The sequence below is a fragment of the Phacochoerus africanus genome, chromosome 5 (genome assembly GCF_016906955.1).
Source record: "Phacochoerus africanus isolate WHEZ1 chromosome 5, ROS_Pafr_v1, whole genome shotgun sequence".
Classification (NCBI taxonomy): domain Eukaryota; kingdom Metazoa; phylum Chordata; class Mammalia; order Artiodactyla; family Suidae; genus Phacochoerus; species Phacochoerus africanus.
Window position 1 is genome coordinate 77202603 of NC_062548.1, and position 27762 is coordinate 77230364.

Here is a 27762-nt window from a genome sequence, read left to right on the forward strand (position 1 = left end):
CCTGCTTTGGTCTTCTCTTTCTGCAGGTAGACTTCTCTCTTCATTCATCCATGTGGCTCAATATAGCTACTCTCCAGCTCCCGCTTTCATTCGTTACCGTCTAAGTTGCCAGCAAAGACTTACACCAAATTCCACTTTTCTGAGGGAGAGAATCTGAGATGTCCTGACCGATCCCCTCAACTCTGGCAAGGATGAGGTGGGACAAGGGGACCATCCAGAGGGAGGTGCATCACTAAGTTGGGCAGCTGCCCCGAAAGCTTTCTAGTCTGAGAGTGCACTAAGAAAGGGATGTATTCCAGGAGGGAGATGAGGAGGATTTGAGATAAGGCAATGGCTGTGAGTGCGGGAAGATGTAAGCAGGTTTGAGGGAGATGGGGACACATCACTGAGCTCTGGCAATTGGTTGGATATCAGGCAGGGGAAATTGTTGAAGATCGGCAATGGTGGTCACATTCATGGGGGATAGGAGGCTTGTGAGGGGTCTGGCGAGGCCCTACGGGGATTGATTACAGTTTAAACATGTGGAGTTTGGCGAGCCTGTGAAAATTACAAGTGGAAATGTCTAGCAGGTTAATTGAGAAAGTCAAATATATGGGTCTGCACCCCTGGGAAGTGTTGTCAATATCATGAAGGTAATTAAAGGATGATGAAATGCTTACTGGGTGAACTTGCTTAGGGAACCTGGAGAGTGAACAGAGATAACTCAGGACTAAGCCCTGAAGAAGCAGTAGCATTGAAGGAGCAGGAAGAGGATGAGGAGCTTGAAAGGCGATCACGACGTGGACAGAGAGTAGAAGAGCTGAGCATATAATGTCCTTTTCTTCGGAAGCCCAAAGGGAAAGGTCTTGGTTCAAGAGTGTCACCAGCGGAAAGTGCTGCCTGGCTGTCCTGCGAGATAACATCTGAAAAGTAGTGTCCTGGACTGAGCCGCAGAGCAGGCCTTGGAGAGGGCAGAAACCAGATGCAAGAGGTTTCTGGATGACTGGGAGGTAGAATGTGGAGGGATCGAAGAGTGTAATAAGTAAAAAGGTCTGGTCGTGAAGGAGAGGAAAGGGGGGGTAGCTAGTTGGATCAAGAAAAGAATGAAGAGGAGTTCCCGTCGTGGCGCAGTGGTTAACGAATCCGACTAGGAACCATGAGGTTGCGGGTTCGGTCCCTGCCCTTGCTCAGTGGGTTAAGGATCCGGCGTTGCCGTGAGCTGTGGGGTAGGCTGCATATGCGGCTCGGATCCCGAGTTGCTGTGGCTCTGGCGTAGGCCGGTGGCTACAGCTCCAGTTCAACCCCTAGCCTGGGAACCTCCATATGCTGCGGGAGCGGCCCAAGAAATAGCAACAACAACAACAAAAGACAAAAAAAAAAAAAAAGAAAAGAATGAAGAGATGTTTTTCCTCTTTTTTCTTTCTAAGATCAGAGAGACTTGAAGCATATTTTTAAAAATTTTTTTAGTTTTCTTTTTTAGGGTCGCATCTGTGGCATATGGAAGTAGCCAGGCTGGGGGTTGAATCAGAGCTGCCTACACCACAGCCACAGCCACGTCAGATACCAGCCGAGACTGCGACCTACACCACAGCTCACAGCAACACCAGATCCTTAAACCACTGAGCAAGGCCAGGGATCGAACCTTCACCCTCATGGATACTAGTCAGATTTATTACTGCTGTGCCACAACAGGAACTCCTAGAAGCGTATTTGGTTACTGGAAGAAGAGAGGCAGAGAGAAGCAGTTGAAAATACAAGAGAGGAGGGATAATTTCTGGAATGAAGTCTTTAAAGGGGGCATGATAGGCCCCAGAGATAGGAAGAGGGATGGAGGCAAGGATGGGGCTGATAGGGAACTTAGAAGAGAGAAGGGGGCCGACGTTGACCAACACTGGGTGCATTTAGGATTTTTCAGGACTTGGGGACTGTGGGAAGGCTGGGCTGCTTGGAGGGAGGAGTCGAGGGTCTTTCAGGGATGAGATTTTCTTTTTTTCTTTTTCTTTTTTGTCTTTTTTGTCTTTTTTGCCATTTCTAGGGCTGCTCCCGAGGCATATGGAGGTTCCCAAGCTAGGGGTCGAATCGGAGCTGTGGCCACCAGCCTATGCCAGAGCCACAGCAACACGGGATCTAAGCCTCGTCTGACCTACACCACAGCTCATGGCAACGCTGGATCCTTAACCCACTGAGCAAGGCCAGGGATCGAACCCTCAACCTCATGGTTCCTAGTCGGATTCATTAACCACTGAGCCATGATGGGAACTCCAGGGATGAGATTTTTCTTAAGCCATCCTTTTGTCCCTGAGAATAATTTAGAAACAGAAGTGGGTAGGTGTGCTGCGTAGCTCCCTGGGCTTTGGCGGGGTGGTGGGGGGGTTGTTACACCCGGGAACAGGATCTCGGTGCATTTGAACTCTTGTCTGAGCTAGGTTGTCGATGTGCTTCGTATTGGACTCTCGGGTTTCCTTGGGGTAGAGTCACTAATTGCCATGAAGCAGGCTCCGACCAGCTGGCATCTCTTAAGATTCAGTGTTCAGAGAAAAGCCTGAAGTCACCTTTCTGTTCAAAATTTCACTGAAAACAGTCCCCACACCTCCTTCACATACTCTTACTAACATAAGATGTGTTGGGATGTGTGCATAGTCTGATTTTGACTAACACTAACCTTTTTTTAGTTCATCTAAAACCCTTGTCTTGCCGGAGTTCATTACTGCTTGAAAACCAAGAGGAAAGGCTCCGCATTCCCTTTTACAGCCCATGGAGTAGGAGGCGGTGAGGTGAGTTCCCCTGCCTCCTCCCCCACACAGGCCTTCTCCTCCCACTGAGACCACATGTCCCCAAGCCTGAAGTTCCCCAGGGTGCACGTGACGGTGAAGGTGAAAGGGACAACCAAGGATGGTGGAAAGAATTTGAGCTTAAGAATACCAGCCCCTCCGTCCCCACTGCCCCCTGCCCCCGACCTAAAGGGTGAGCCCCCGGAAATGTGCTGCTGCTGGGTCTGGGTCCCTTCCAGCTCCTGCGGAGACAGATGTGGGGATAAGGGGCGGTCTCTTGGCAGCATCTGGCCTCCTTTCTGCTGCACTACAGACCGTACCCTGCCTCCTGCCGGTAGGGTGATGGCAAAGGGCAGGAGAATAGGGGTTAGGACCAGCAAGGAGGGCATGTAACTCAAGCCGTGTCGCTGAAATCCCTCCCACAGTCTTTTCTTGCAGGCAGGTCTGGGAAATGATCTCCTCTGCTTTGCTGGGGGCTGGAAGGTGTGCTGAAAACTGATGCCCCAATAGTTACTTGGCTTGCTCCCATGTTATCACTCAGCTCTCCCTATCCCAGGGTGTGGGGGGTTACCTGGGAGGGAGCCCAGGAGGAAGAGTGTTAGGGCACCATTCCTGCCTCGTGGTAGGGAGTGTGTTTTACAGAGCAGCCTGTTTCCTCAGGACAGCACCGCACAGCAGCCCACTCTTCAATGCCTGGTTCCCCAGGCTTGGCAATGAAGAGTTCAGTAAACTCTTGGCTTTGCTCTGTCTCACTTTTCTTATTGGTAAAATGGGTCTTGAGTCTCTGAATGGATGGGTGATGGGTAATTTGATGAGAAAACCAGAGCAGAATGTGCTGGAGGGGCCTTTAGAGGCAGGCCTCATAAGTGGACTTTAGGAAATGAGTCTGCTAGGCACAGATCCCAGGGCATTGGGTACATGCCAGGTTATTGGAGTTCTGTCGCTTACAAACCTGTGGTTCCCCATCAGACACACGGGTATAATAATACTTGCCTCACAGGATTGTCATGAGGATGCAGTTAGAGGATGCATGTGAAAATGCTTGGCGCAGAGCTGAATCTCGGTAGTGCTATTTTTGGACACGTCCTAAACAGACGTGCTGGAAGATGTGAAGGTTTGATGGGAATAGGCCATGTGGCCCTAATGCAGTGGAGCGTTATATTGTGTTTATGTTTCTTTCTCTTTTTTCTGATTATATTAGCATTGACAACAGAGCAATTTTTCAGCCTGCTGTCCAGGGTGGCTATGCTTCTGTGATCATTGACTTGAGCTCTTGAGCTCAGAGGCCATAGTTTTCTAGGCGTATATGCCTATGTCTGTCACCAAATGGACTCAGGCCTTGGTAACACTTCTCATTAGCATGGTTAATTGAGCCGATTGTTATAATTCACTGGCATTCACTTGCTTGTTGAATGTTTATGTGTGTTTCATGTGTTTATACCACCATGAAATTCAAGCATAATTATTAATGTATAAATATTTAGAAATAGTGTTCCATTAAGGACTGATACTCCTTTTATGGTTGGTGGGCATCAGTCATTATATATCACATTTTTTGGAAGTTTTTATTTTTTATTTTTATTTTTTTACTGAGTGAATTTTATAACATTTATAGTTGTACAAAGTCACTGAAGAAAGAGGTCGGGCTAGAGTCGTGGTCTGGGGAAACCTGGGAGAGTACGTGGAGCTTTCTAGACCAGCTTCCTCCCTTGCAGGGCCAGCATCTTCTTCCTCTTTCTCCTTCTTCATGCCGCCTTGAGACCACATAGGCACTGTCCACCTCACTGCCCTGACTGTGAAGGAGGGTCTGAAAAATTTCCCAAGAAGTTAGCCAGTCAGGGTTTCAGTAAGCAAGAAACAAATTAATGCCCTCCCCCAATCCACAATAAGCAAAATATCATAATTTTCAATAAAAACAAGATCAGTAATTGTACTGTACCCAGTCATATTGGAGCCTGAGGCAGAATAGAAAATAAATACTGATCTCTCTTGATTTAAATTTGGGAGTTCTCTTGTGGTGCAGCAGGTTAAGGATCCTGCATTGACACTGCAGTGGCTTGGGTCACTGCCTTGGCCAGAGTTCAGTCCCTGGCCTGGGAACTTCCTTGGGTGCGGCCAAGATAAATGAATTTGTTCCTTATAGATTTTTGGGGGACATTAATTTTCACTGAAAAGTACATTAAAGTATTATTTGATTGCTGAGTGTCGGGGCACTCCCATAAATTTTGTGTTCCAGGCAAGTGCCTCACTCCCCTCACCCCAGTCCCAGCCCTGGTTTCACACCAGAGGCAGAGGAAATTTTCTCTGCATGGAATTTTGTGCATTGGTTGGTCTTGCTGTGTTCCTTCTCAGTCATTTGTTTGTTTGTTTTCAAGTTTTAGGTTATTTATTAGTCAGCATAAGCCCCAACACAATACAGCATGATTTTGTGCATTTACAGGGGAAATATTTCCTGATTAAGTGAAAAACTGTGTGGATGGCTTTTGGAAGACCTTCATTCTAAGCAGCTTTATAGTGAAACGTTTCATTTAGAAGTCTGGACCTTCTTTCTTCAGTTTGCTGTAATCTACATTCACTGCAAAGAACTTGTATTGTGATCATTGGGACCCAATTTATTCCAGGGCTCTGGGTTATTCTTCCTTTCCCAGCTGACATCTGGATTGAACATTGCCAGGCACATGACATACCATGTTGCTCCAGTACCTCCCGCACCAGTAGATACAGAGACGGGGGGCAAGCTAGGAGGCTTCTTGGCCTGACTGATGATCTGGCAGAACATGGTAGTGACAGAGGCCTTGAGCCTAGATGGAAAAGAAGATTAACCTGCAAAGCCTGGGACTAAGCAGTGTCTGAGCAGATCAGGAGCAGACATCCCCCCAGTCATTTTTTGAAGACACCCTCTTAATAAGCCTCCCATGGTTTGGAGGACAGGTCTTTCTTTTTCTTTTTCTTTCTTTTTTTTTTTTTGCCTCTTCTGTGGCATCTGGAAGTACCCAGGCCAGGGACTGAACCCAAGCTATAGCAGTGACAGTGCTGGATTCTTAACCCACTGAGTCCCCAGGGAACTTCCAGACAGGTTTTTCTTTAAAAATAAACAATAGGTTTTTGGTTTTTTTTTTTTTTTAATAATTTAAGAAGGATAATATATGGCCATTCTAGAAAATTTGAAAACAGAAGGATAAGGAAGAAAATAATCATCTATGATCCCATCATCCACAGGTAACTCAGTCTTAGAAAATTTCTTGCCTGTTTCAGTCATAGCATTGCATTGTATTTTCTTCTAGTCTTTTCTCAGCATACCTGCATGTATATGTAGTTGTGTTCTTAATAAACACAGAGCTTTGTACCTTATTCTTTTTTTTTTTTTTTTTTTGGTCTTTTTAGGGCCGCACGCATGGCATATGGAAGTTCCCAGGCTAGGGGTCGAATCAGAGCTACAGCTGCTGGCCTACACAACAGCCAGAGCAACGCCAGATCCAAGCCACGTCTGTGACCTACACCATAGCTCACAGCAACACCAGATCCTTAACCCACTGAGCGAGGCCAGGGATCGAACCCATAACCTCATGGTTCTTAGTTGGATTCGTTTCCGCTATGCCACGACAGAAACTCCAGTATCCAGCACTGTTCCTTCAGGTCAGCTGGGATCCTCTGTTCTTTGCATCTCCTCTCTTCCTTGTAGGGCATAAGCCTCTGGAACCCTGTGACATCTTGGTTTCTCCTGGTGCCTGTCCTGGCTCCCGGGTGAGTGAGCACTTTCCTAATTAAGCTTCAGATACTTATTCTCTAGGCCTCTGGCTGCTCTGCACTGACCTTGTAGCCTCTTTCTTCAACCCTTTGTTGAGACTCGTGAGACTAGTTGTTAGAAGACACACCTTTCCCCCCACCCATATTTCTCTGTTCTGTTTTGGCTGGTGCTCATTATCGATTTCATTCATGAGCTTAAACTCGTTTGGTATCTAGGCAGTAAATGCTTGGTCTCTGCTTCAGTGAAGCATGGTTTCTTTATGTGTGTTTGGCGCCCGAGTCAAGGCTGATCTCAGCAGTGCCTGAGGGAGCTTGAGAGCTGGCCAGCCCTGGAGCTTTACTGCATCCTTGTAGTGCCCACTGAGAGCCAGAAACTGACTCCACAGTTCTGTTTCTCTTCCTGTTTCCCAGCTCCCACTTCCTTTGGAGTCATTTCCCGAGTTTCTGTTTCCCCCTTGAAGAATGTCTTGAGCTCTCATGTCTTGCGTGGAACAGAAAGGAAGGACAGTGTGGTGCCTGAGCAAACCTCTCTACTGTACAGAGGGTCGGGGCTTAGCGGGAGGCATGCACCTCAGTGCACAATTTAACAGCGCGCCCCAAAACTCAGTATCAACATAAATAATATTTTTATGTAATATTAAAAAAATAAAAAAGAATGCAAGAAACTGTAAAGAAAAAACTATCAGAATTTAAAATAAAGACAGTGTCAGATTAACCATGCTGTGCCCAGCCATACTGCAACCTGAGTCAAAGGGAAGAAATCATTCATACTGACTTTGTCTTTTTGTACCTGTAGTAGGTGCCTAACTCTGCTTACCCTAGTCTCACCCCTGGTTTTACATCAAAGACGGAGGAAGTTTTCCCCAAGTGGAATTCCACGCATTTCATTGCATTGTTCGATGCTGGTGTGCCCCAGGGCCTTTTAGAAACTTACCTTCAGGACAGACCTCCCCAGATTTTTCACTCAATAGGAAAGTCTTCCCATCTAAGGACTAAATCCTCTTCTTTATGATTGCTTTCTGATGGTTGCAGGTAAAAACCGTCTTCTCGATATCTCCAAATAATGAGTGCTTTGAATGTTGGGAATTCTTGTCTCCCCAACTCCTCTAGCCCCAATCTGTGAGCCCAACAAAGTTTACAGCAGAGACCACATGCCTCTGTTCAAGAGCCCTGTGACTGTCCTTTCCCAAATAGATTTTCACCACGTTCTTCCTTAGATCTTTGTGTATTAATGTAGGTTCTGTTTTAATGTAATCTAGGGTTTTTTTTTGTCTCTTTAGGGCCACACCTGTGGCATATGGATGTTCCCAGGCTGGGGGTTGAATTGGAGCTACAGCTGCTGGCCTACGCCACAGCCATAGCAACTCGGGATCCAGGCCACATCTGTGACCTACACCACAGCTTGTGGTAACGCTGATCCTTAACCCACTGAGCGAGGCCAGGGATCGAACCCACATCATCTTGGATACTAGTCTGGTTCATTACTGCTGAGCCATGGTGGGAACTCCTGAATCTAGTTTTTAACTTAAAAATGCTCACTCTTCAAGTGCTTTTTTTTTTTTTTTCTTTTTTGGCCACCCCCACGGCATATGGAAGTTCCCAAGCTAGGGACTGAATCTGAGCCATAACTGAGACCTTTGCCACAGCTGCAGCAATGCTAGATCTGAACCCATTGTGCTAGGCTGGGGATTGAACCCACACCACCACAGAGATGCCAGATCTGTGACCTGCTGCACCACAGTGGAAACTCAAAGTGCAATTTTCAATATACCTTTTTAACACTCTGTTCTGGATGCTTTCTGTTAAAGGAGCTTATATAGTTAAACTTATTAAAATTTAGAATCAGAGCTCTCTGTGTTATAAAGATACTGGTGCAAGGTATCTTAGGGTTGTCAGATGCAAGAAACAGAAATTTAGTTCAAAGTAGTTTGAGTCAAGAGGAACGGATTGAATAAATATAGAGGAACCTTCCAGAATCCAACGGCAGGAAGTGAAGCTGGATTTTGTGAGTACTGGAAAGTTACCGGGTGTCTCTCTCCCCTTGAAGCTTCATCGTCTCAGATTACAGCTTCTTACGAGTTTCTGCTCTGATCTCTTGCCTTTTTTTGCAGAACCTTCTTCTCTGCCTATTTGTGAGCGTGTGTGTGACTGTCTGCGTGGTTGCAGCACCATCTGATTATGATTCCTAAAGTTGTTGCTCCAATTCTCCAGGGAGAATGTGTGCCAGCTGCCCACTCCTGGTCCAGGTCGGGGTGGCTAGGAGAAGGGGTCGCTTGCTGACAATATATCTAACCATTATTGCGGCATAGAGCGAAGGGGATGGTTAGCTAGACCAGTGTGTTTCCTACAGTGAATAAAATATAAAGTAAAATCTTTGCTGTCTGAGAAAGACTGGTATGCAGACAAGTGGAATATCCTTGGGATAAGAAAATAAGGTAGGAATGTGTTATTCTGTTAGGTCAGAGTTCACATAGGAGGCCTCGTGTGAGCCACACTTGGACTTATAGCTCCTTATTTACTAATTAAAGAGAAGACAGGCCTTCCAGGTGAGAAGACAAGCAAAAAGCACCGGGGCATCAGAGGACACTATCCAGGCCCGCTCAGGCCCTCCGTTTGGTGTGGGCTCCAGACTGTGCTGGGCCTTGTGCCACATTAAGGTTGGGATTTTATCTCGTAAGTGGTCAATAGCTAGAGAATTATAAGCAAGGAAGCAACATTCTTGGGTTGCTATTAATTTATGAAATATTTATTAATCATCTACTATGTACCAAACACTGTGCTAGCCCTGAGGACTCCAAGAGAAATAAGAAACTCTTCTTACCATTTTAATTTCTTTTGGTGACTCATTTTTCAAGTGCCCCAGCTAGAGAACAGTGTAGCATGTTATGGTTTCGTAGTATTCAAAGTCCTCAAACAGGGGTTTAATGATAACATTAAAGTATCATAAAATCTATAGTATACTTTTTATGAAAAAGAAACCTTATAAAGTATCATATACTATATCATAAAGCACTGTAATGTAACAAGTGTTTCTCCCAAGGCGGAAAAGAAGTGGTTCCCTCTTTGCCATGCCTGTCTAGTGGGGAGTGAACATGTCACATTATGATGGGTGTAGCAGAGAGTACAGGCCCAGTGGGTGGCAATGTGAAAGTCTGAGGGTGATTATCAGGGAAAGGAAAGGCTTCATAGAGGAGGTGTTGTTCTAATAGTCTTTCATCTAGCAGAGGACTGGGGTCAGGGAGAGAGAATAACATGTATAAAGTTCCTGGGAGTAAAGCAGCCAAAAAGGTTAAAGTTCTGAAAGGTAGATGGTCTAGGAGAGAGCACAGGAAGATAGAGATGCTTGAGGACAGGGACATATTCAGAGTATAAAGGTCTAGAACGTACGTTGTTGGTGGGAGCATAAAATGATACAACCAGGAGTTCCCATGGTGGCACAGCAGAAATGAATCCGACTAGGAACCATGAGATGGTGGGTTCGATCCCTGGCCTCACTCAGTGGATTAGGGATCCAGCGTTGCTGTGAGCTGTGGTGTAGGTCTCAGACACGGCTTGGATCCTGTGTTGCTATGGCTGTGGCGTTGGCCGGCATCTGTAGCTCTGATTTGACCTCTGGCCTGGGAACCTCCATATGCCGAGGGTGCAGCCCTAAAAAGCAAAATCAATCAATCAATATGTAAATTAAAAAATTAAAAAAATAAAATTATGCAGCCACTTTGGGAAAAGGTCTGGCAGTTTCTTATAAAGTTAATTATATAGGAGTTCCCTTGTGGCTCAGCAGGTTAAGGATCCAGTGTTGTCACTACAGTGGCTCTGGTTACTGCAGTGACACAGGTTCACTCCCTGGCCTGGGAACTTCTGCATGCCACAGGTGCAACCAAAAAAAAAAAAGTTTTAAAGATACAGCTACCTAGTGGCCTCGTACTTATAATACTCTTGGATATTAGGTATTTACCCAACAAAAATAAAAACCTACAACACAGAAGGACTTGTATAAAAGCATATAGAGCTTTGGTCATAATAGCTTCAAATTTGAATTTCAATGTGTTTGTAAGAGAAAGGAGAAGAAGCAATTCAGCAGTAAAAGTAACAAATCACTGATACACTCAACGGTATAAATTATTATGATGAGTAAAATATCCTTACTTTAAAAAGCACATACTATATGATTCCATTTGCATGAAGTTCTAAAGTTGGCAAAACTAGAAATAGATTTTAAAAAATCAAGACAAAGGTTGCCTTTAGCAAGGATATGAGAGTGAGATCATCTAAAAAGGGGCACGAGGGAACTTTCTGTGTGTTGGGATGGTTTTGTATCTTGATGGGGGTTTGGGTTGTATGAGTGTATGCATTTATCAAAACTCATCCCATAATTCACTTACACTTTCTATGTTTCACTGTAAGTAGATTTTGTTTCTATTCAACCCCCTCAAAAGAACCATGAATTCTGAATTCTAGTTAAAGATATGTGTGCTGATTGAGTTCCCATCGTGGCACAGTAGGTTGAGAGCCTGACCGCAATGGCTTTGATCCCCAGCTCAGTGCAACGGGTTCAAGGATCTGTAGACTCTAGCTAGTGAGTATATGTATGTTTGCAATATGATCTTTTCAACTTTGTTATGTGTTTGAAATTTTTTATAATAAAATGCGGGGGATAGCAAGGTTCTGATGTACTGCTGTGTTAAGGAATTTGGTCTTTATTCTGGCTTTGGAGAGCTGATGAATACTTTCAAGAGGAGTTTTTAGATTGGAATTTGAGGAAAGAGACTCAAAGCATGGAAACCTAGGACTTTATTTTACTTCTTCTGGTAAGGAAAGAAGGGAAGGTGCATCAGGGATGGAAGAGAAGGATGATGGGTTCTGGAGAGGTTTGGAGATAGAATTAAAACTTGGTGAAATCAACTTGAGTGATGGCGAGAGTTGGGATTGGGGGGGCAGGTGGTGAACTGGTGCACAAGCACTGGGTAAGGGGCCACACCCTAGAGGCTGGTGGGTGCCTGTGCACAGCCAGATGTCCTGAGCCTCAGAGAAAAGGCTTTACTTAGCGTGACATTGAAATGTTCTGTGAGTAATGGTTAGGAGCTAATGAAACATCATCCTGCTTTCCAGGATGAGAGGCTCATTTCCTCTCACAACAAAGAGGGTCAAGGCCGATTAGGGTGACCTGGATAAAGGTATGTGTGGCAAATCAGTTCCAGTGAAATCTAGAGTTGAAAACTTTTCTATCATGTACCTTTGATGTCAGTGCATGTCCCAGGAGAATAGAAGACATAGCTTAACCTGGCTGCTGAGCTCAGATCACCACACTAGGAAATACTCTTTCTGGAACAGGATGCACTTTCTGGAACAGAGGTAGTTAACCTGATCTTTACAATAAAAGCACAAAGTGCAGAAAATGAGGTAAGCTTTGAAGCATGAAGTTAAAGTGGAATGCTCTGGAATTAGCAGTTGGAAGCTAAGAGAATGTCAGTCAGACGTTGGCTTTGCTGAAACCCCAGTTCTCCTTTAGAGACTGTAGACCAGTAACACACATCAAGCCTTGATGGAAATGATTAGAGCCGGAGCTTGGGTGTCTTTGGTGGGGGGCTGAGGCATCTGGGCGCAGCTGCTGCGCCCTCTGGCTGACCCCAGCTGCTCTGTTGGTTTGCACATCACTTACTAGATGGTTGTTGGCAGCAGTGGCTGGGGCGGGAGGAAGGGGAGTGGTGGGGGCAGTTCATGCCCAAGAGGCTCTCCTTTCCCTCAGGTGAGGGATGAGGCAGCCTTGAGCATGGGGGGTGTTGGATTTCGTTTCCTTCTCATTTGAAGAGGGTTTCCATTTCCAGCTCAAGTGTTCTTTTTAAAAGAAGGGATCACACACAGAACAAGTGCCACTCTGTGACAGCGCAGGGATTTCTGTAAGGCTCTCTGTAAAGATGCACCTTGTGTCTATTGCCCAGGATATTGTCCAGTTGGTTTAGTCTCAGGCAACCCTCTATTGTACGGGATTGCTCAGGGTTTTTCTCTGTCGGGTCGGCCCCCTCATCCCCCAGGGACCGTCTCTTTAAATGTGTCCCTTAAATCTCAGACTAGATTCTCACCTCCTGAAAAGCTGGCACTGTGTAGTGTTTTTTGTTGGTTTTGGTTTGGTTTTGGTTTTTTGTTTGTTTGTTTTTCTTTTATGGTATCCTTAGGGTGCTAGGCAAATCCTTGAGTACTTTTTATGTAGTGGGCACTGTGCTGGGTGACAGAGGCCACAGTGAGTCCATCGTTATCCTTGCCCTTGTGCAGTTTATAGAGTTCAGGGAATGAAGACATTAAACCGGGATTTACCCACCTACGTATTGAATTATACTCCTGTCTGTTTGTTTGGTAGCACCTGCAGCATACAAAAGTGCCCGGGCCAGGGATGAAACCCACACCACAGCAGTGACAATGCCAGATCCTTAACCTGTAGGCCACCAGGGAACTCCCTAATTTTACTCCTGATATGTTCCAAAGAACAAGAGGCAGGCACTGAGTATAACAAGGGATGTGACCTGATCAGAAGAGGGCATGGGGAGCATTCCCTTGTGGTACAACAGGTTAAGGAACCAGCATTGATACTGCAGCAGCTTGGGTTGCTGCTGTGGTTCAGTCCCTGGTCCAGGAACTTCCACGTGCCCCACAGGCATCCCCCAAAAAAGAGGCCCCTGGGGGCCAGGGGAGTCAGAGGAGGTTCATCCAAGGAAATAACATTTAGCCTGAAATTTGAGGGATGACTTGTCAGAGCTGATCAGGACAAGAATGGGTGAATAGGGCAAAGCGAGAGGCATGCACAGGAACCTTTAGGTGGCGTGGAGAGAAAAAGACACCAGGGAGGAAAGAAAGTGATTGTGGCTAGAACAGTGAGCAGTGAGGGAGAATGATACTCAATTTCTGTTTTTATAAGATCACCCTGACTTGTCATAATAGAGATGAGAAAATGGTTCAGGCTGACCTGGGCATGTCAGTGAACAAAGACTGTGGCCCTGCTGATGTCTCTATTTCTACATTTGCTTGACAGCAGACCCCATAGAAGCAGTATAGGCATGGTGGGCCCAGTGGCTCTGCCAAATCCCTTCTTTCGGTGGGTCTTAGTTGGCTGACAGGCCAGGCCCAGTGTGCTCTGGCTCTACACGCAGTAATTGGTAAACCTCTGGTGTTTGAGCCAAGTTGATGTCTTAAACTCTAACCTTTTGTGCCTTCTCTGGAGATGTTTTCTTTGGGAGCAGGGGGAGACTCTTGCCTAAAGAGACCCCCACCTCCCCTGAACTGGAGGTGCTCCCCAGTTGTCACAGTCCTGGGAAGGAAGAGCCAACTGCCTGTTGCTCCTGGTTCAGCCTGGGCTGTTCCCTTGACTGGGTTCCCTCCGTGTTGCTGAACCACTGCCCCAGTTTGCTGGTGTCTGACTCTGTGCCCACAGTGCCTCATGGAGAGGGAGGAACTTGAGTACCTCAAGTCATCCCCCATCTGGGTGTTCTTTCTGCCTGGGGAAGGGACTGCTTTGACATGTTCCCCAGAAGGAGCTGGCACATGGTGATTCTTAATTTGAGGCAAGTAAGGAGAGATTGCTGTTAAAAAACAAACCCCAAGTCCCCATTGAAGTCGGTGTTGACAGATGCTTCCAATTGACCTTTTCTCCTGTAAAATCTTTGCTGTGCTCCTTGCCATCTGCTCTGGAGTTGAGGAAAAAAAATTGTTCTTCTGAAACTTATGCAAAGTTGTCTTGAACGTGAATACATCGTGGATGGGTGTTTGACAGCCTCTTGGCCATCATTCTCCATAGGGGCTCACAGATGCTGCAGACAGTACCCCCGGGTTTTCCCTCCCACGGGGCCAGCAAGGAGGACAGGCTTGGGGCAGGTCCCTCGCCTCTCACTGTGTCTTCTCCCTTCCTCTCCCTGGTAATGGAGCTGTTCCCATAGGGCCTCCTGTGGGGAGGTATGGCAGCATGGGAGAGTGGACAGAGGTCAGGGCCAGGAATTGGTAGGCCCAGGTGCCAGCCCTGGCCCTGCCTCTAGATGGCGGTACTCGGGAGGCCATTTGGGCTTTTCTGTCTGTGCCTCAGTTTCTCCGCAGGTCAAGTAGAACTTGTCACATGTCTTGCCTGCTTCACAAAGGCTCTTAGAAAGATGGAAGCAGGGCTGTCTCATTCAGTCCTAGCCTGGAAATAGGTTTCAACTTGCACAGGGGTGAAAAGATTTTTTTTTAAGTTTATTCCTGGGATTTAAAAATCAGGAGATTTCACCTAAAAATCTAGCTTCTCTTGGAAATCAAAAAACTTGGCAACTCTTAACCTACCTTTCCTCCACAGCAGCAATTGGCAGTTGCTGAGGAGTGGGTGTCCCTTGAGTCAGGTTTGCACAGTTTCCCTCCGTCCCCACCCCCTATCCGGCACCACCTGCCACTGTGTGATCCCTCATCATCGATTCCCTCCATGCCTTTTGTTACACCTGTATCGTCCCCCTCTGGATGATCTGTCTGGCTCCTGCAGGCATTTGAGTTTAAGCCCTTGATCTCAAGAATATAATTCCAGATTGAGAATTTTACAAGTCAGTTATCCTACAAATGCAAAAGATTTTGGTGGGGAGGAGGTCAGGAGGGAGCACCTGTGCTCATTCTTTGCCTGCCATTTCATCCTCCCCAGAGCTACGAGGTAGATCTTGGCTGCCCTTGGCAGGTGAGAGGGCAGGACCTTAGGGAGATGGTGTCTTTCCTGAGCTGGGGTTTGAACCTAACCTATTGGACTCTAAAGAATATTCCATGGTCTCAGTGTCAGGTGGACGTGGTGGCCCTGCCCCCTTCCCCAGAAGCCACCTGGGCACGTTTGGGTCTGTGGTAGCTGTAGGTAAGGGCTATTTGCATGACTTGGCAATACCCTAGTCCTTTTTTCTTTGTTAAATACTTCCACACAGGGCTACAGAATATTCTTTTTTTTTTTTTCCTTTCTTTTTTAAAGCAGATTCCCTTCTTTTTCTTTAGCATCTTTTTCAGAACTATTGTTAAGCAGATAAAAGGAAGCCATGTGCAGAGCCCTACTCTTAAGCGGAGCTACTTTTTCCTCATGGGAACCACTGAGGTACCTCTTGTAATTCTAGGTGTCTCAGGAACTCATTCATTTCAGTACCTCTAATTTAGTCTTAATTTCTGGATTTGAGGAAGTGGAGACCAAAGAGATCCAGTAACTAGTTCATTGTTGCTGCCCTTTGTTTCACTTCTCCCGGGTAAATTTCACTTTAACTCGGGTTCTCTGTCTGATTCTTTAGTGAAGCTTCTGAAAGCTATTTTTTTACACTCTATCTATTTGTTCGTTTAGTTTTTACAGCCATACCTGCGGCATATGGGAGTTCCCAAGCTAGGGGTCAAATCGGAACTGCAGCTGCCGGCCTACTCCATAGCCACAGCAATGCCAGATCCAGGCTGCATCTGAGACCTACACTGCAGCTTGTGGCAATACCGAATCCTTAACCCACTGAGCGAGGCCAGGGATCAAACCTGCATCCTCATGGATACTGGTCAGGTTCTTAACCCCTTGAGCCAACGGGAACTCCCATAAAGCTATTTAATTTTATGCTAGTTTTCTCTTCCCCATGTAATTCCAAGAGAATCTGCACTAAGTGAACAAGATTCTTTGAGTTTAACCTGATTTTGAAAGAGAAACCCAGAATTTGTAGGGCAGAGAAGTGGAGGACGGAAGCAGAGTGTGAGTCTGGGTGAAGTTTTCCTTATTGAATTTCCTCTGGCACTGGTTTGTCTTGTCTTTCATCTCAGACAAGTGGAAGCCATTCCTAACTGTGTTCCTGGCACTTATGTTTGGAAATAAAGTTTCCTTTACCTGCAGGAAATAAGCAAGCAGCAGATTTTAGTGCCCAGAGTCCAGGCCGGATTTTTAAATTTCCACCAAAAACCTCTTTGGCAGCAAATCCAGAAACTCTGTCTCAGCACCATGATGGGCTTCTTTGTCTCATGGTATAATCACTTGTCATTGTCTGCCCAGCTGTTTCCCATATCTGTGCATGCCACCGCTCAGATCATCAGTTTGGGGTTTTTCTTCTCTTCCTGCTCACCTTCCCTCCCCATCTTTCACTGGTGCTTGCTAAGTGGAGTCACTGGTGTCTTGATTGATTCAGAGCAGCCCGCAGAGCCTGGTACCAGCTTGCATGATTCAGTATCTGAGATAAAGCCAGAAGAGATATCACACTTACTTCCAAAAGCCCCACTGCTGATGTTCAGTATCATGGTCAGACTCCTTGAGGAGGTTGTGTTTAAAAGATTTCAGTCAAGATAATGATGTTGATGACTGTGATCTCTTGTTAATGTCAAAGTTGAAAGAGATTTTAGAAATTATAAAATCCTTCTCTCTATGTATTGAAAATTCTCACTTGCCTTGTTTCTCCTAGTTCTCCCAGGAGAAAACTGGGCATTTCTGCCATCTTTGCTTGAGAGATAGAAGTCCAGGTTATCGCAGTAATTTCATTGGTGGCTCCATGATCCTTTGCTTTTTATTTCACTTCATTTCATTTATTTATTGGGTGAAGAAGAAAAAAAAAATAGCTTTATTGCTTTGCCAGGCAAAGGAGGCCACAGCAGGCTAATGCCGCAAAGACTGTGCCCTCCCTTGGGAGAGACTAGGAAGTGATTTTATAGATTGGGAGTAGAAAATAGGACCACAGATAAGGATCAGGGTAGATGCAAACTTTCTTTCTTCTTCCAAGTTGGTGTATGGTGGCCCCAGGACTGGTTCTGGTGGTCCTCCTCTCTGGTTCTCATTTGTTGGGGGGGTTTGTTCTTTAAGAAATGTCACTGTCATGGTCTGTACATGTGGGTCGGAAAGAAGAATTTTCCAGCATGGCGAGTTGAAGAGAAAGAAGAGTTTACTGAGATGAGAGATGCTGCAAAGCACAGGGGGACGACTTCCTGACAATCAGGGAGAGCTGACTGATGCTTTGCTTTTTAAAACCTTTTACCAGGAAAGTGGTGGGAAGTCAGTAATCCTAAGAGTTTAAACAATGAGGGATCTATTGGGAAATGCAAATTAAAACCACAGTTAAATATCACTACGCACTCACCAGAGGGGCTAAAATAAAAACAGCGCAGTATCAAGTGTTGATGCAAAACATCCATATTCACCTGGCACCAATTACCTGCAGTTGTGTAGTAGCTGTGTCTTTACGTGGCCCATGTGCTTTGGTTTGCGACAGTCTCCACCGTGCTCTGTAGCCTTTCTTATTCTCTGTCGTAACATTAAGAGGAGAATTAACTCATTTCTGAGGGCTCAGTATAAGACGTGAAGAGGGAAACCAAACAGACAAGATCTCTAAAACTCAGAGTGAGTGGTAAACACCCAACTACCTCATCAAAAATTAGAGGGAAAAAGTTAGACCAAGAATACTGTGTGTTTTAGGGAAAGTGGGAGAAAGCATGTTTCTTTGTGGAAGTAAAAAATATTCCAGCATATTTAATTGGTAAAAGTGTGTCTATTTCAAAATTATCCCGTCTCTTTAACTTACTTCATATAATGGATCAGATCTGTTTCTCCTTTATGATTCAATAAATTCATGGATTTTCCCAAGAACTGGATTCTTTTAAAATCATGAAAATTATCTTAATGTTTCAAAAAATGCTAGTAGGCAGAGCAATTGGCACAGGCTCCAGTGGGCAGACTGGCACAGGCTCTGCTGAATGTGAGCTTTTCTTACCTCTGTCTGAACTATACCCAGCTTTAGGTTTTTCTGCTTAGTCAAGATCAAGGGATGCAGCTCAGTCTAAAAGCAGCATCTCTGTTAAGGTCTTATAGCTGCCTGCTACTATAATCCCTATACCCTGTTTAGCTATGGCTAGGAATCTTATTACCCTGATCTGTGTGGTGGATGTGGACCTAGGGTGGAGGTGTCTCGAGCAGTGCTGTCTCCCCTCTATCTTAAACCTGAACTCTATTTGGTCACCTACACAGTGATTGTGGCTAACGTCTTTCAACTGACAAATCCTTATCAGGGCTTCCATTTTGATCTTCGATGACCAGGAAGCCCTGATTTAAACACTTCTCACTTGCAGATATGCCCTTTTACAGGCATAGATGCCTAATAACGTGGTTCTCTGTGAGGCATAGTGGTTCATTGCTTTGCTTTAGATTTATGTTGGTCATAGGCATTGAGAATCTGGCCTGGCTCTTCTCAACCTGTTGTGCCTGACTGGATGTGGCAGGCCTCTGACCTGTTTCTCCAGGCTGGTCCGGAAGGGTCCTCTTGCTACCTGGCTGCTCCATCTGGTGGCAGTTACCTCGAATTGCTGCATCACCAACCTGCTTCTGGAAGGATTGCCTTGCCTTTCAGTGGTACCACGCATGAAAGAACCATAGGAAATAGTCATTCCCAACTCTTATTCTGCAGCACTGTCAGAAGTCTCCTTATTATCTAGTGAATATTGCATAGCTTTCTCTAAGATAAGTGAAGTGGAAAGAACATTTTTTTTTTCTTTTTGCCTTTTCTAGGGCTGCTTCCCACGGCATATGGAGGTTCCCAGGCTAGGGGTCTAATTGGAGCTGTAGCCGCCGGCCTACGCCACAGCCACACCAACTCGGGATCCGAGCCGCGTCTGCGACCTACACCACAGCTTACGGCAACGCCGAATCCTCAACCCACTGAGTGAGGCCAGGGATCGAACCCGCAACCTCATGGTTCCTAGTCAGATTTGTTAACCACTGCACCACAACAGGAACTCCAAAAGAACATTTTTTAGATAATCAGGCAGTGACACTGGTCCAGGTTCTACCCATAACTAGCCATAGGATCCTAAGCTTCACTTGATTCCTCCCCCCATAAAGCAAAATGCTTTGACTTACTGCTCTCTTCCAGCATTACTGGTGCAGTCTGTATTTCTGTGATTTTTTTTTTTGAAAAAATTTAGAATATTTATAAAATGAACACCCACTTGTATTGTTCACAAAACAATTATGACTATACAAAGAAGTTTTATAATTTATACTATCATTTTCCTTAATTTTTTTTTTTTTTTTTTGCTTTTTAGGGCTGCATCCATAGCCTATGGAAGTTCCCAGGCTAGGGGTCCAATCAGAGCTTCATCTGCCGGCCTGTGCCACAGCCACCCCTGATCCAAAACACATTTGCGACCTACACCACAGCTCATGGCACTGCCGGATCCTTAACTCACTGATTGAGGCCAGGGATCAAACGCACATCCTCACAGATATTAGTTGGGTTCATTACCCACTGAGCCACAATGGGAATTCCCTCATTTTCCTTACTTCTAATTGTTTATAAGACACGCAATTTTAATAGCTTTGGGAGTGGGGGAGAAAGGCATATACTATTGCATTAATGTATATATTTATTACAAGGAAATTCTGATGTTCTAAAATTTAAAATGAAAAAATTATGCATTGTGGAATTGCGGAGCTTTTTTTACATGTTTGATTAGACCTCTACTTGTCAATGCATGCTAGGGTTTTTAAATTTTTCTGTAGTAAATACTCAAAAATTGTTGAATTAGTTGACAATTGAGCAGTGTGAATGGACTTTAAAGTATTATAAGAAACATGGAAAATGTTATTGAGCTACAAAGATTAGAGAGATGACAGCTGAATTTAAAGATTGTATGGTAAACTCTAGTGTTTATTGAATGGAATACTAAATACAATGACAGAAAGTATACAAACATGCAGTGTCTGGTAAATCAACAAAATGCACGTTTGGAACATTTGAGCCCATTAAAAGCTTTTTTTTTTTTTTTTTTGGTCTTTTTGCTATTTCTTGGGCCGCGCCCGCGGTATATGGAGGTTCCCGGGCCTAGGGGTCGAATCAGAGCTGTAGCCACCGGCCTACGCCAGAGACACAGCAACGCAGGATCTGAGCCGCGTCTGCAACCCACACCACAGCCCACGGCAACGCCGGATGGTTAACCCACAGAGCAAGGGCAGGGACCGAACCCGCAACCTCATGGTTCCTAGTCGGATTCATTAACCACTGCGCCACGACGGGAACTCCTGAGCCCATTAAAAGCTTTTAACACAGAATTACATGTGTATTTTTTGAAAACATGTGACAGTACTTTATGATTGAAGCTCTCTTTGATTGCATGGAACAGAATCCTGTTCAACTTGATTTGAAAAAGAACAATTATTATAAAGATACAACAGGAAATACCATGAACATCAGCAGAGCGCTACTGGGTCTCAGAGGATTTAGAGTGAGATGGTTGGGACCTAAGTCTTATATCTTAGGCCTGAGGTCTCTATAATTGCTGCTAATTGCCCTGTATCAATTTTGCATGTGGCTCCAAGCCCCAGTACTGTGCCATGACCTCAGCTTTCAAGTTCCCATCCTGATGACTTCTCTCTGTGTTCAGCTCCTTGCAATTAGTCATCACCTTCGTGCAAGAATAGCCTAGCAATTTTTGCTACCCAGGGTCAGTGCGCAAGATAGTTCAAGCTAAATTATGCAGGTGTATGAGCACACAGATGGACTAAGTGTCTGATAGAAGTGCTGCTTATCCCAAAGCCTTCAACTTTGATCACTTTGCCACACCTTATCTACCTAAATGTCTCTTAAAAATGGCGTGGAACCCCTCAGTGTTTGGGGAGTGAGGTCAAGATGAGCAGTTCTAAGAATTTGTGGAACACTAAGGTGTTAAACTCAGAACACTGAAGAATTTCTGTTAGAGTTATAGTAACTTATTTTAATGAATTACAGTCTTTTAGAAAAAGCTCAGTGCAGACATTAAAAAGTCTGCCTAGGAGTTCCCGTTGTGGCGCAGTGGTTAACGAATCCGACTGGGAACCATGAGGTTGCGGGTTCGGTCCCTGCCCTTGCTCAGTGGGTTAACGATCCGGCGTTGCCGTGAGCTGTGGTGTAGGTTGCAGACGCGGCTCGGATCCCGCGTTGCTGTGTCTCTGGCGTAGGCCGGTGGCTACAGCTCTGATTCGACCCCTAGCCCGGGAACCTCCATATGCCGTGGGAGTGGCCCAAAGAAATAGCAAAAAGACAAAAAAAAAAAAAAAAAGTCTGCCTAATCCCAGCCTTTCTTGCCTGATGTCGGCTGTCAGAGCTCTGGCTGTGGGAGGGCAGGGGGAATCCTCCAAGTCTGCTGTTGACTGGAGCTGGGAGACGGGTAAGGAGGGATGAGAAGAAAGGAGGAGAAGGAGATTCTGGAAATTAATCACCAACAATTCTTAGAGCAATTATTGAGATAATTTCCAGGCTTCTCTGTTTCAATGTTGGAATTAATGTTTTTTTTTTTTTTTTTAAGTCCTTGATTGAATCTAACCTCTTTGCACCTCTGTTTTCTTCAGCTAGTAATTGTTGTCTTAAAGGGAAAAATATCACCCAGCCTCATAGGATTGTGGCATAAATGAAACAAGAGCTCAGGGTGCCTAAGAGAGCAATTGGAATGTAGTTGGTTCTTTTTTCTTTCATCCGTTCATCTCTTTACCTTAGTTTCTCTGGAAGATCATTACTACTCTTCTTCTTCTTCTTCTTCTTTTTTTTAAGATATGTTTTCAGGAATAGTTTCTCTGACTCTTGCTATCCAATGACAAAAGTGATGCTCCTGAATCCCCATAATCTTAAGAATGCTTTCTATGCCAGGCCAGCCCTCGGCCTAGCTAATGATGGCATCAGTACCATTAACAGTGATACAAGCAGCCTGCAGCCACCATGGTCACTTGACTGACTTTTTAACCACAGCTTAAAAGAGCTTGTATGTGTGTTTCTCTCACAGGTGGATTTGCTATCGTGTTTCTGGTGAGGACAAGCAATGGAATGAAATGTGCCTTGAAACGCATGTTTGTCAACAATGAGCATGATCTCCAGGTGTGCAAGAGAGAAATCCAGATAATGGTAAGGCTGCCCCTCAGACTTGGGACTCCTTGTTTAAGATGGGAGAGAGATGGAGCCCTCTCATAAGAAAGCCGATGAGGGAGTTCTCGTTGTGGCGAGGCAGAAACAAATCCATTGAGGATGATGCAAGTTTGATCCCTGGCCTTGCTCAGTGGGTTAAGGATGTGGCATTGCCCTGAGCTGTGGCGTAGGGCACAGATGCAGCACAGATCCCAAATTGCTGTGGCTGTAGTGTAGGCTGGCAGCTGTAGCTCTGATTTGACCCCTAGCCTGGGAACTTCCATATACCTTGGGTACAGCCCTAAAAAGCCAAAAAAAAAAAAAAGAAAAGAAAAGAAAGAAAAAGAAGAAGAAGAAGAAGAAAGCCTATAGGGGGTTTGTTCCCACCCCTGAGATGGCAGAGAGGCCTCTGTACAAGGTGAGAAATGAATAGCCATGGATGTAGGACATTGCTCCTCATGGGGTGTGGGCTGTTCCTTCTGCCTTGATCACTCACAGCTGGAGGGTTGAGGCTATAGGAGCATACAGAGAGAATTGACCAATTTTTTAGGTCAGATAAATAGTCTGGAGCATTGGGAAAAGTTTACTTAGCAACTTGGTTCTCAGAATTATCTGTGGAGATTCTAGCTTTCCAGTGAACTGCCTCTTTTAGTCTTACCATGTATGAGTTATCAGTCCTAGCTTTCAACCCTCTTAAGCCCCAGCACTCTGGGAATGTACCCTTCCGTTCCTTTATGTTTGGTGCATGTAGTTCACCTGGAATGCTTTGTTTTACTTTCTCTCTTTCTCTCCTTCTTTGCCTAGAAAGCTCTTACACATACTTTGTTACACCATTGATAAAAAGCCAAGAGCAAGCAAAAATGATCCATGGTCATAGAGATCAAAGTAATTATCTGGGTGTGGGAAACTGACTAGAAAGGGGCATGTGGTTACTTTCTGGGCCATGGAAATGTTGTATATCTTGTTTTGGGTAGTGGTTATACCCAATTGTCAAAACTCAATTGGACACCTTAAGATCTGTGCAAATTTATTGTTCATTAATTATACCTCACATCTTAAAAACTTAGTTTTCAAGATTTAAATCCGTATCATGTTTCGAGAAAGTCCCTATCTGCTAGGTATATGATGAAGTATTTATGGATGAAATAATACAAGGTCTTGAAATTGATAGAGTGAATTTAGAAGAGAAATGGGGTTGGCGATGAGTTGATTATGATGGAAGCAGGGTGATGGGTATGTGGGAGTTTGTTAGAGTTATGTCTTTCACTTCTGTTTGACATTGTCCATAAAAAAGTTGGGATAGTCTTATATGCCTTTGTGTTTCCACTTTACTTTTGTTTATGCCAATTGTATTGCTTATCTTGATGTTTTATAATTCTGCCTTCAGAAAGTAATCTTGTTATTTTATAAGTACTTCTGTCTTCAGAAAGTAAGGTATTTAAAATCAGAAATTTGGAGTTCCCATTATGGCCATGGAGCAGCGGAAATGAATCCAACTGGGAACCATGAGGTTTTGGTCCGATCTCTGGCCTTGCTCAGTAGGTTAAGGATCCAGCATGGCTGTGATGTAGCTGTGTGTAGGTTGAAGCCGCAGCTCAGATCCTGTGTTGCTGTGGCTGTGGTGTAGGCCAGCAGCTATAGCTCTGATTCGACCCCTAGCCTGGGAACCTTCATATGCCACAGGTGCAGTGCTAAAAAGCCAAAAAAATAAAATAAATAAATAAAGAATAATCCAGTACACTGCTGGATAGAGAGTGAGTACTTAAATTTTGGATGAAATGCATATATGAATAAGGGTCAGGGCAGATAATAAATATGTTCCCCTAGAGGTGATGATTCCTTGGTGTCCTACATTTTAATACTCTTATTAAGAGCAGAAAGAGGTCCAGAAATGAAAATGAAATGAAAAGAAAGAGGTCCAGTGAGAGTGGCATTATAGGCTTTGCTCCACAGGCTTTGCTTGCCCTTGTGGAGTTGCCCTTTCAGCAGCTACTTAGAATTACAAGTTGTACTGGCTACTGAAACAACTCAGGGTTTCAGAGAACCAGGTGCTAGAAAGTTGAAACTACTTGGAAAGGAACTTGGTAGACATAAGTGTTGCTGTCATTACCGCAAAACCAACACAATCCCCTCAAGGGTTATTCACGCACAGCCGGGGCCATGTGGATCTGTCCGCCAGGCACCAGGTTCCTCCCACTCCCCCTGCACTCGGCTCCACACAGCCCGGCTCCCTCTACTTCCCTTCCCCCACCCAGTGTTTTTGGGGTGCTTATTCCTCCTCCCACCTTGCCCCTTCTTTGCCTTGGCTCTCACACTCCCTTTGTTCTCTGCTTTTGCTATTTCCTCTGTCCAGAATGCCCTTCTCATTCATTTTCTTGTGTTAGGAGAATAATCCCACTCTAACTTTCTCCCACTCGTTCAGAAACGTCTTTGAGGGCTTACTCAGTGCTGGGCAGGTGTTGGAGTAAAGGGACCTTAGGAGCTCACAAATTAATGGACCTGATTAAGAAGTAAATTGTATCATTCAAGTTCTGTCTGAGCCATCACTTTGCTGGGAGAGTTTTGTTGTGTATTTTAGTTTGTATTTTTTCAGAACTTAAATACTCAAATAGTTGAACTAAGCGTATTACAAAAAACATCAAGCAGTTCCCTGAGGGGTCCTCCTACACTGTTTCAAGGTCCCAGGGGCCACCACTTTTAGTTGATTCACTTGAAGTAGTTCGAAATAGCAAGCTGATATTGCTAATTCTTTTTTTTTTTTCTCTATTTTAGGCATTGCATATTGTGGAAATTTATTTTTTTGCTATTTTAGGGCCACACTTGTGGCAGATGGAGGTTCCCAGTCTAGGGGTCGAGTCAAAGCTACAGCTGCCAGCCTACACCACAAGCAACGCCAGATCTGAGCTGCTTCTGCAACCTACATCACAGCTCACGGCAACGCTGGATCGATCCTTAACCCACTGAACGAGGCCAGGGATCAAACCTGAAATCTCATGGGTCCTAGTCAGGTTTGTTAGCTGCTTAGCCACAAAGGGAGCTCCAAGAAAACATCATTCTTGCTATACTCCTAGGTGGACTATCATTACCATTCCCTTCTTATATAATTCTTTCTTCACTAGAATCAATGTCTTTTGTGTTTGTTTTTTAGGTTTTTTTGCTTTTTAGGGTGGCACCCATGGCATATGGAAGTTCCCAGGCTAGGGGTTGAATTGGAGCTACAGCTGCTGGCCTACACCACAGCCACAGCAACGCCAGATCCTTTAACCCACTGATTGAGGCCAGGGATCCAACCCTCATCCTCATGGATTTCTACTGCACCACAATGGGAACACCTAGGTTTTTTTCAATCTTAGTTTTCTGTGTACTTTTTGGCAGTTTAATCTCAAACACTCCCCAAGTTGTTTAAATCATTTAAAAAATACTCTTAAAAACAATTAGTACTCTCTCTGTTTTACCTTCTTGAAGAAATCTCTCCCTGTCTTCAGACTTGATAGAATCTGGGTTGGTTGCTCTTATACCTAATTTACTATCTTATCTTGGGAATTTTCTAGCCATTCTCTTTGCTTTTCTTTTATGTTTGATTTCTTGACTCCTCTTTTCGCTCTATTATATCGTCTCAGTAGGGCTTATCCTCCAGGAGTCTCCTGATGCATGGTAGGTTTTTTTTTTTTTTTTTGTCTTTTGAGGGTCGCACCCAGGGCATATGGAGATTTCCAGGCTAGGGTTTAATTGGAGCTGCAGCCTCCAGACTGTGCCACAGCCACAGCAAAGCCAGATGTGAGCCGCATCTGCGTGTGACCTACATCACAGCTCATGGTTACACCGAATGTTTAACCCACTGAGCTAGGCCAGGGATCGAACCCTCAACCTCATGAATACCAGTCAGATTTGTTTCCACTGAGCCACAACAGGAACTCCCTGTCCTCATTTTATATTCACACATGTGATAACTTGCATGTAAAGTGTTGGATTGGAAATCATTTCATTGAAATACTTGAAAACATTGCTCTAATGTATTTAGCTTTCATTGTTGTGCTTTGGGAAACTTGAAGTCATTCTAATACCTGCTCCTTTGATGTTAATATAACTTTTTTTTTTTCTCCCCAGAAATTTATAAATTTTTCTTTTTTTTTTTTTTTTTTGCAGTGTCCTGAAATTTGTTAATGATACACCTTGGCATGTGCTTTTATTATTTATTATGTTAGATGTTTGCTGGTTCCATTTAATCTGGAAACACATATCCTTGTGTGTGTGTGATTTTAGTTTGTCTCATTTGATGATTTCCTTTTCTGTCTTCCTCTGTCTGAAATTGCTATCAGTATTTGGTTGTTCCGATTTTCTAATTTTTTGTTTTCTTCCTTTTATTTTTCGTTTCTTAGTCTTTTCCCTCTATATTCCAACAGATTTTCTCAGCTTTATATTCAACCATCCTGTTGAATTTTTTATTTCATTTTATTTTTGTCTTTTTGCTATTTCTTGGGCCACTGCCACAGCATATGGAGGTTCCCAGGCTAGGGGTCGAATTGGAGCTGTAGTGGCCGGCCTATGCCACAACCACAGCAATGCCAGATCTGAGCTGCCTCTGCGACCTACACCACAGCTCAGGGCAACGTCGGATCCTTAACCCACTGAGCAAGGCCAGGGATCGAACCTGCAACCTCATGGTTCCTAGTCAGATTGGTTAACCACTGAGCCACAATGGGAACTCCCTGTTGAATTTCTTTGTATATAATAAGCTTTTTTAATTCCTAAGACCTTCTTGGTTTGTTTTGGTTTGTTTTGAATTTTGATAAAGTCCGGTTTACTAGTTTTTCCTTTTGTGGATTGTAGTTTTGGTGTCATTTCTAAGACCTCTTTGCCTAGCTCTCAATTCGGAAAGTTTTCTCCTATTTTTTTTCTGTATGTTTTATATTTTTCATTTAAGTCTATGATCCATTTCGAATTAACTTTATCTAGTGTGAGGCAGGTTGAAGTTCATTTTGTTGCTTCTGAGTGTACGTTTGTTAAAAAGCTGTCTTTCCTCCATTGAATATTTTTATCAAAAATCAACTGGGCATAATTGTGAGGGTTCACTTCCAGACCTTTCTCTGTTCTCCATTCTCTTCCTTTAACCTATGTGTCTGTCCCTCTGCCAACACCACACAGCCTTGATCACTGTAGCTGGAAATCAGACTGATTCCCCCTACTTCTTTTTTTCCCAAAATTGGTTTTAACTATTATAGTTCTTTTGTCTTTTCATGTAAATGTTAGAATAATCTTATCTATATCTGTAGAATGTCTTGCTAGAATTTTGGTAGGAGTTTCTTTAAAGTTGTATATCAGTTTGAGGAGAAGAGACATCTTTTTTGTGTTTAGTCTTCTAATGAATGAACATGGCATCTCCGTTTATTTATACCTCTTTGATTTCTTTC

At 44.3% G+C, this 27762-nt stretch overlaps 1 protein-coding gene and 1 pseudogene across 11 annotated transcripts in view; one reads left to right on the forward strand and one right to left on the reverse strand.

The window, feature by feature from the left end:
• The window catches only part of AAK1 (AP2 associated kinase 1), a 177743-nt gene that overhangs the window by 55953 nt on the left and 94028 nt on the right, over positions 1-27762 (forward strand). For all 11 annotated transcript variants that reach the window (XM_047781868.1, XM_047781871.1, XM_047781870.1 and 8 more), the window contains exon 3: positions 22233-22351. In XM_047781868.1, coding sequence (XP_047637824.1) covers positions 22233-22351 — 119 coding nt within the window. The remainder of the gene's footprint in view (positions 1-22232; positions 22352-27762) is intronic.
• On the reverse strand, positions 5227-5706 carry LOC125127985 (cytochrome c oxidase subunit NDUFA4-like; annotated as a pseudogene).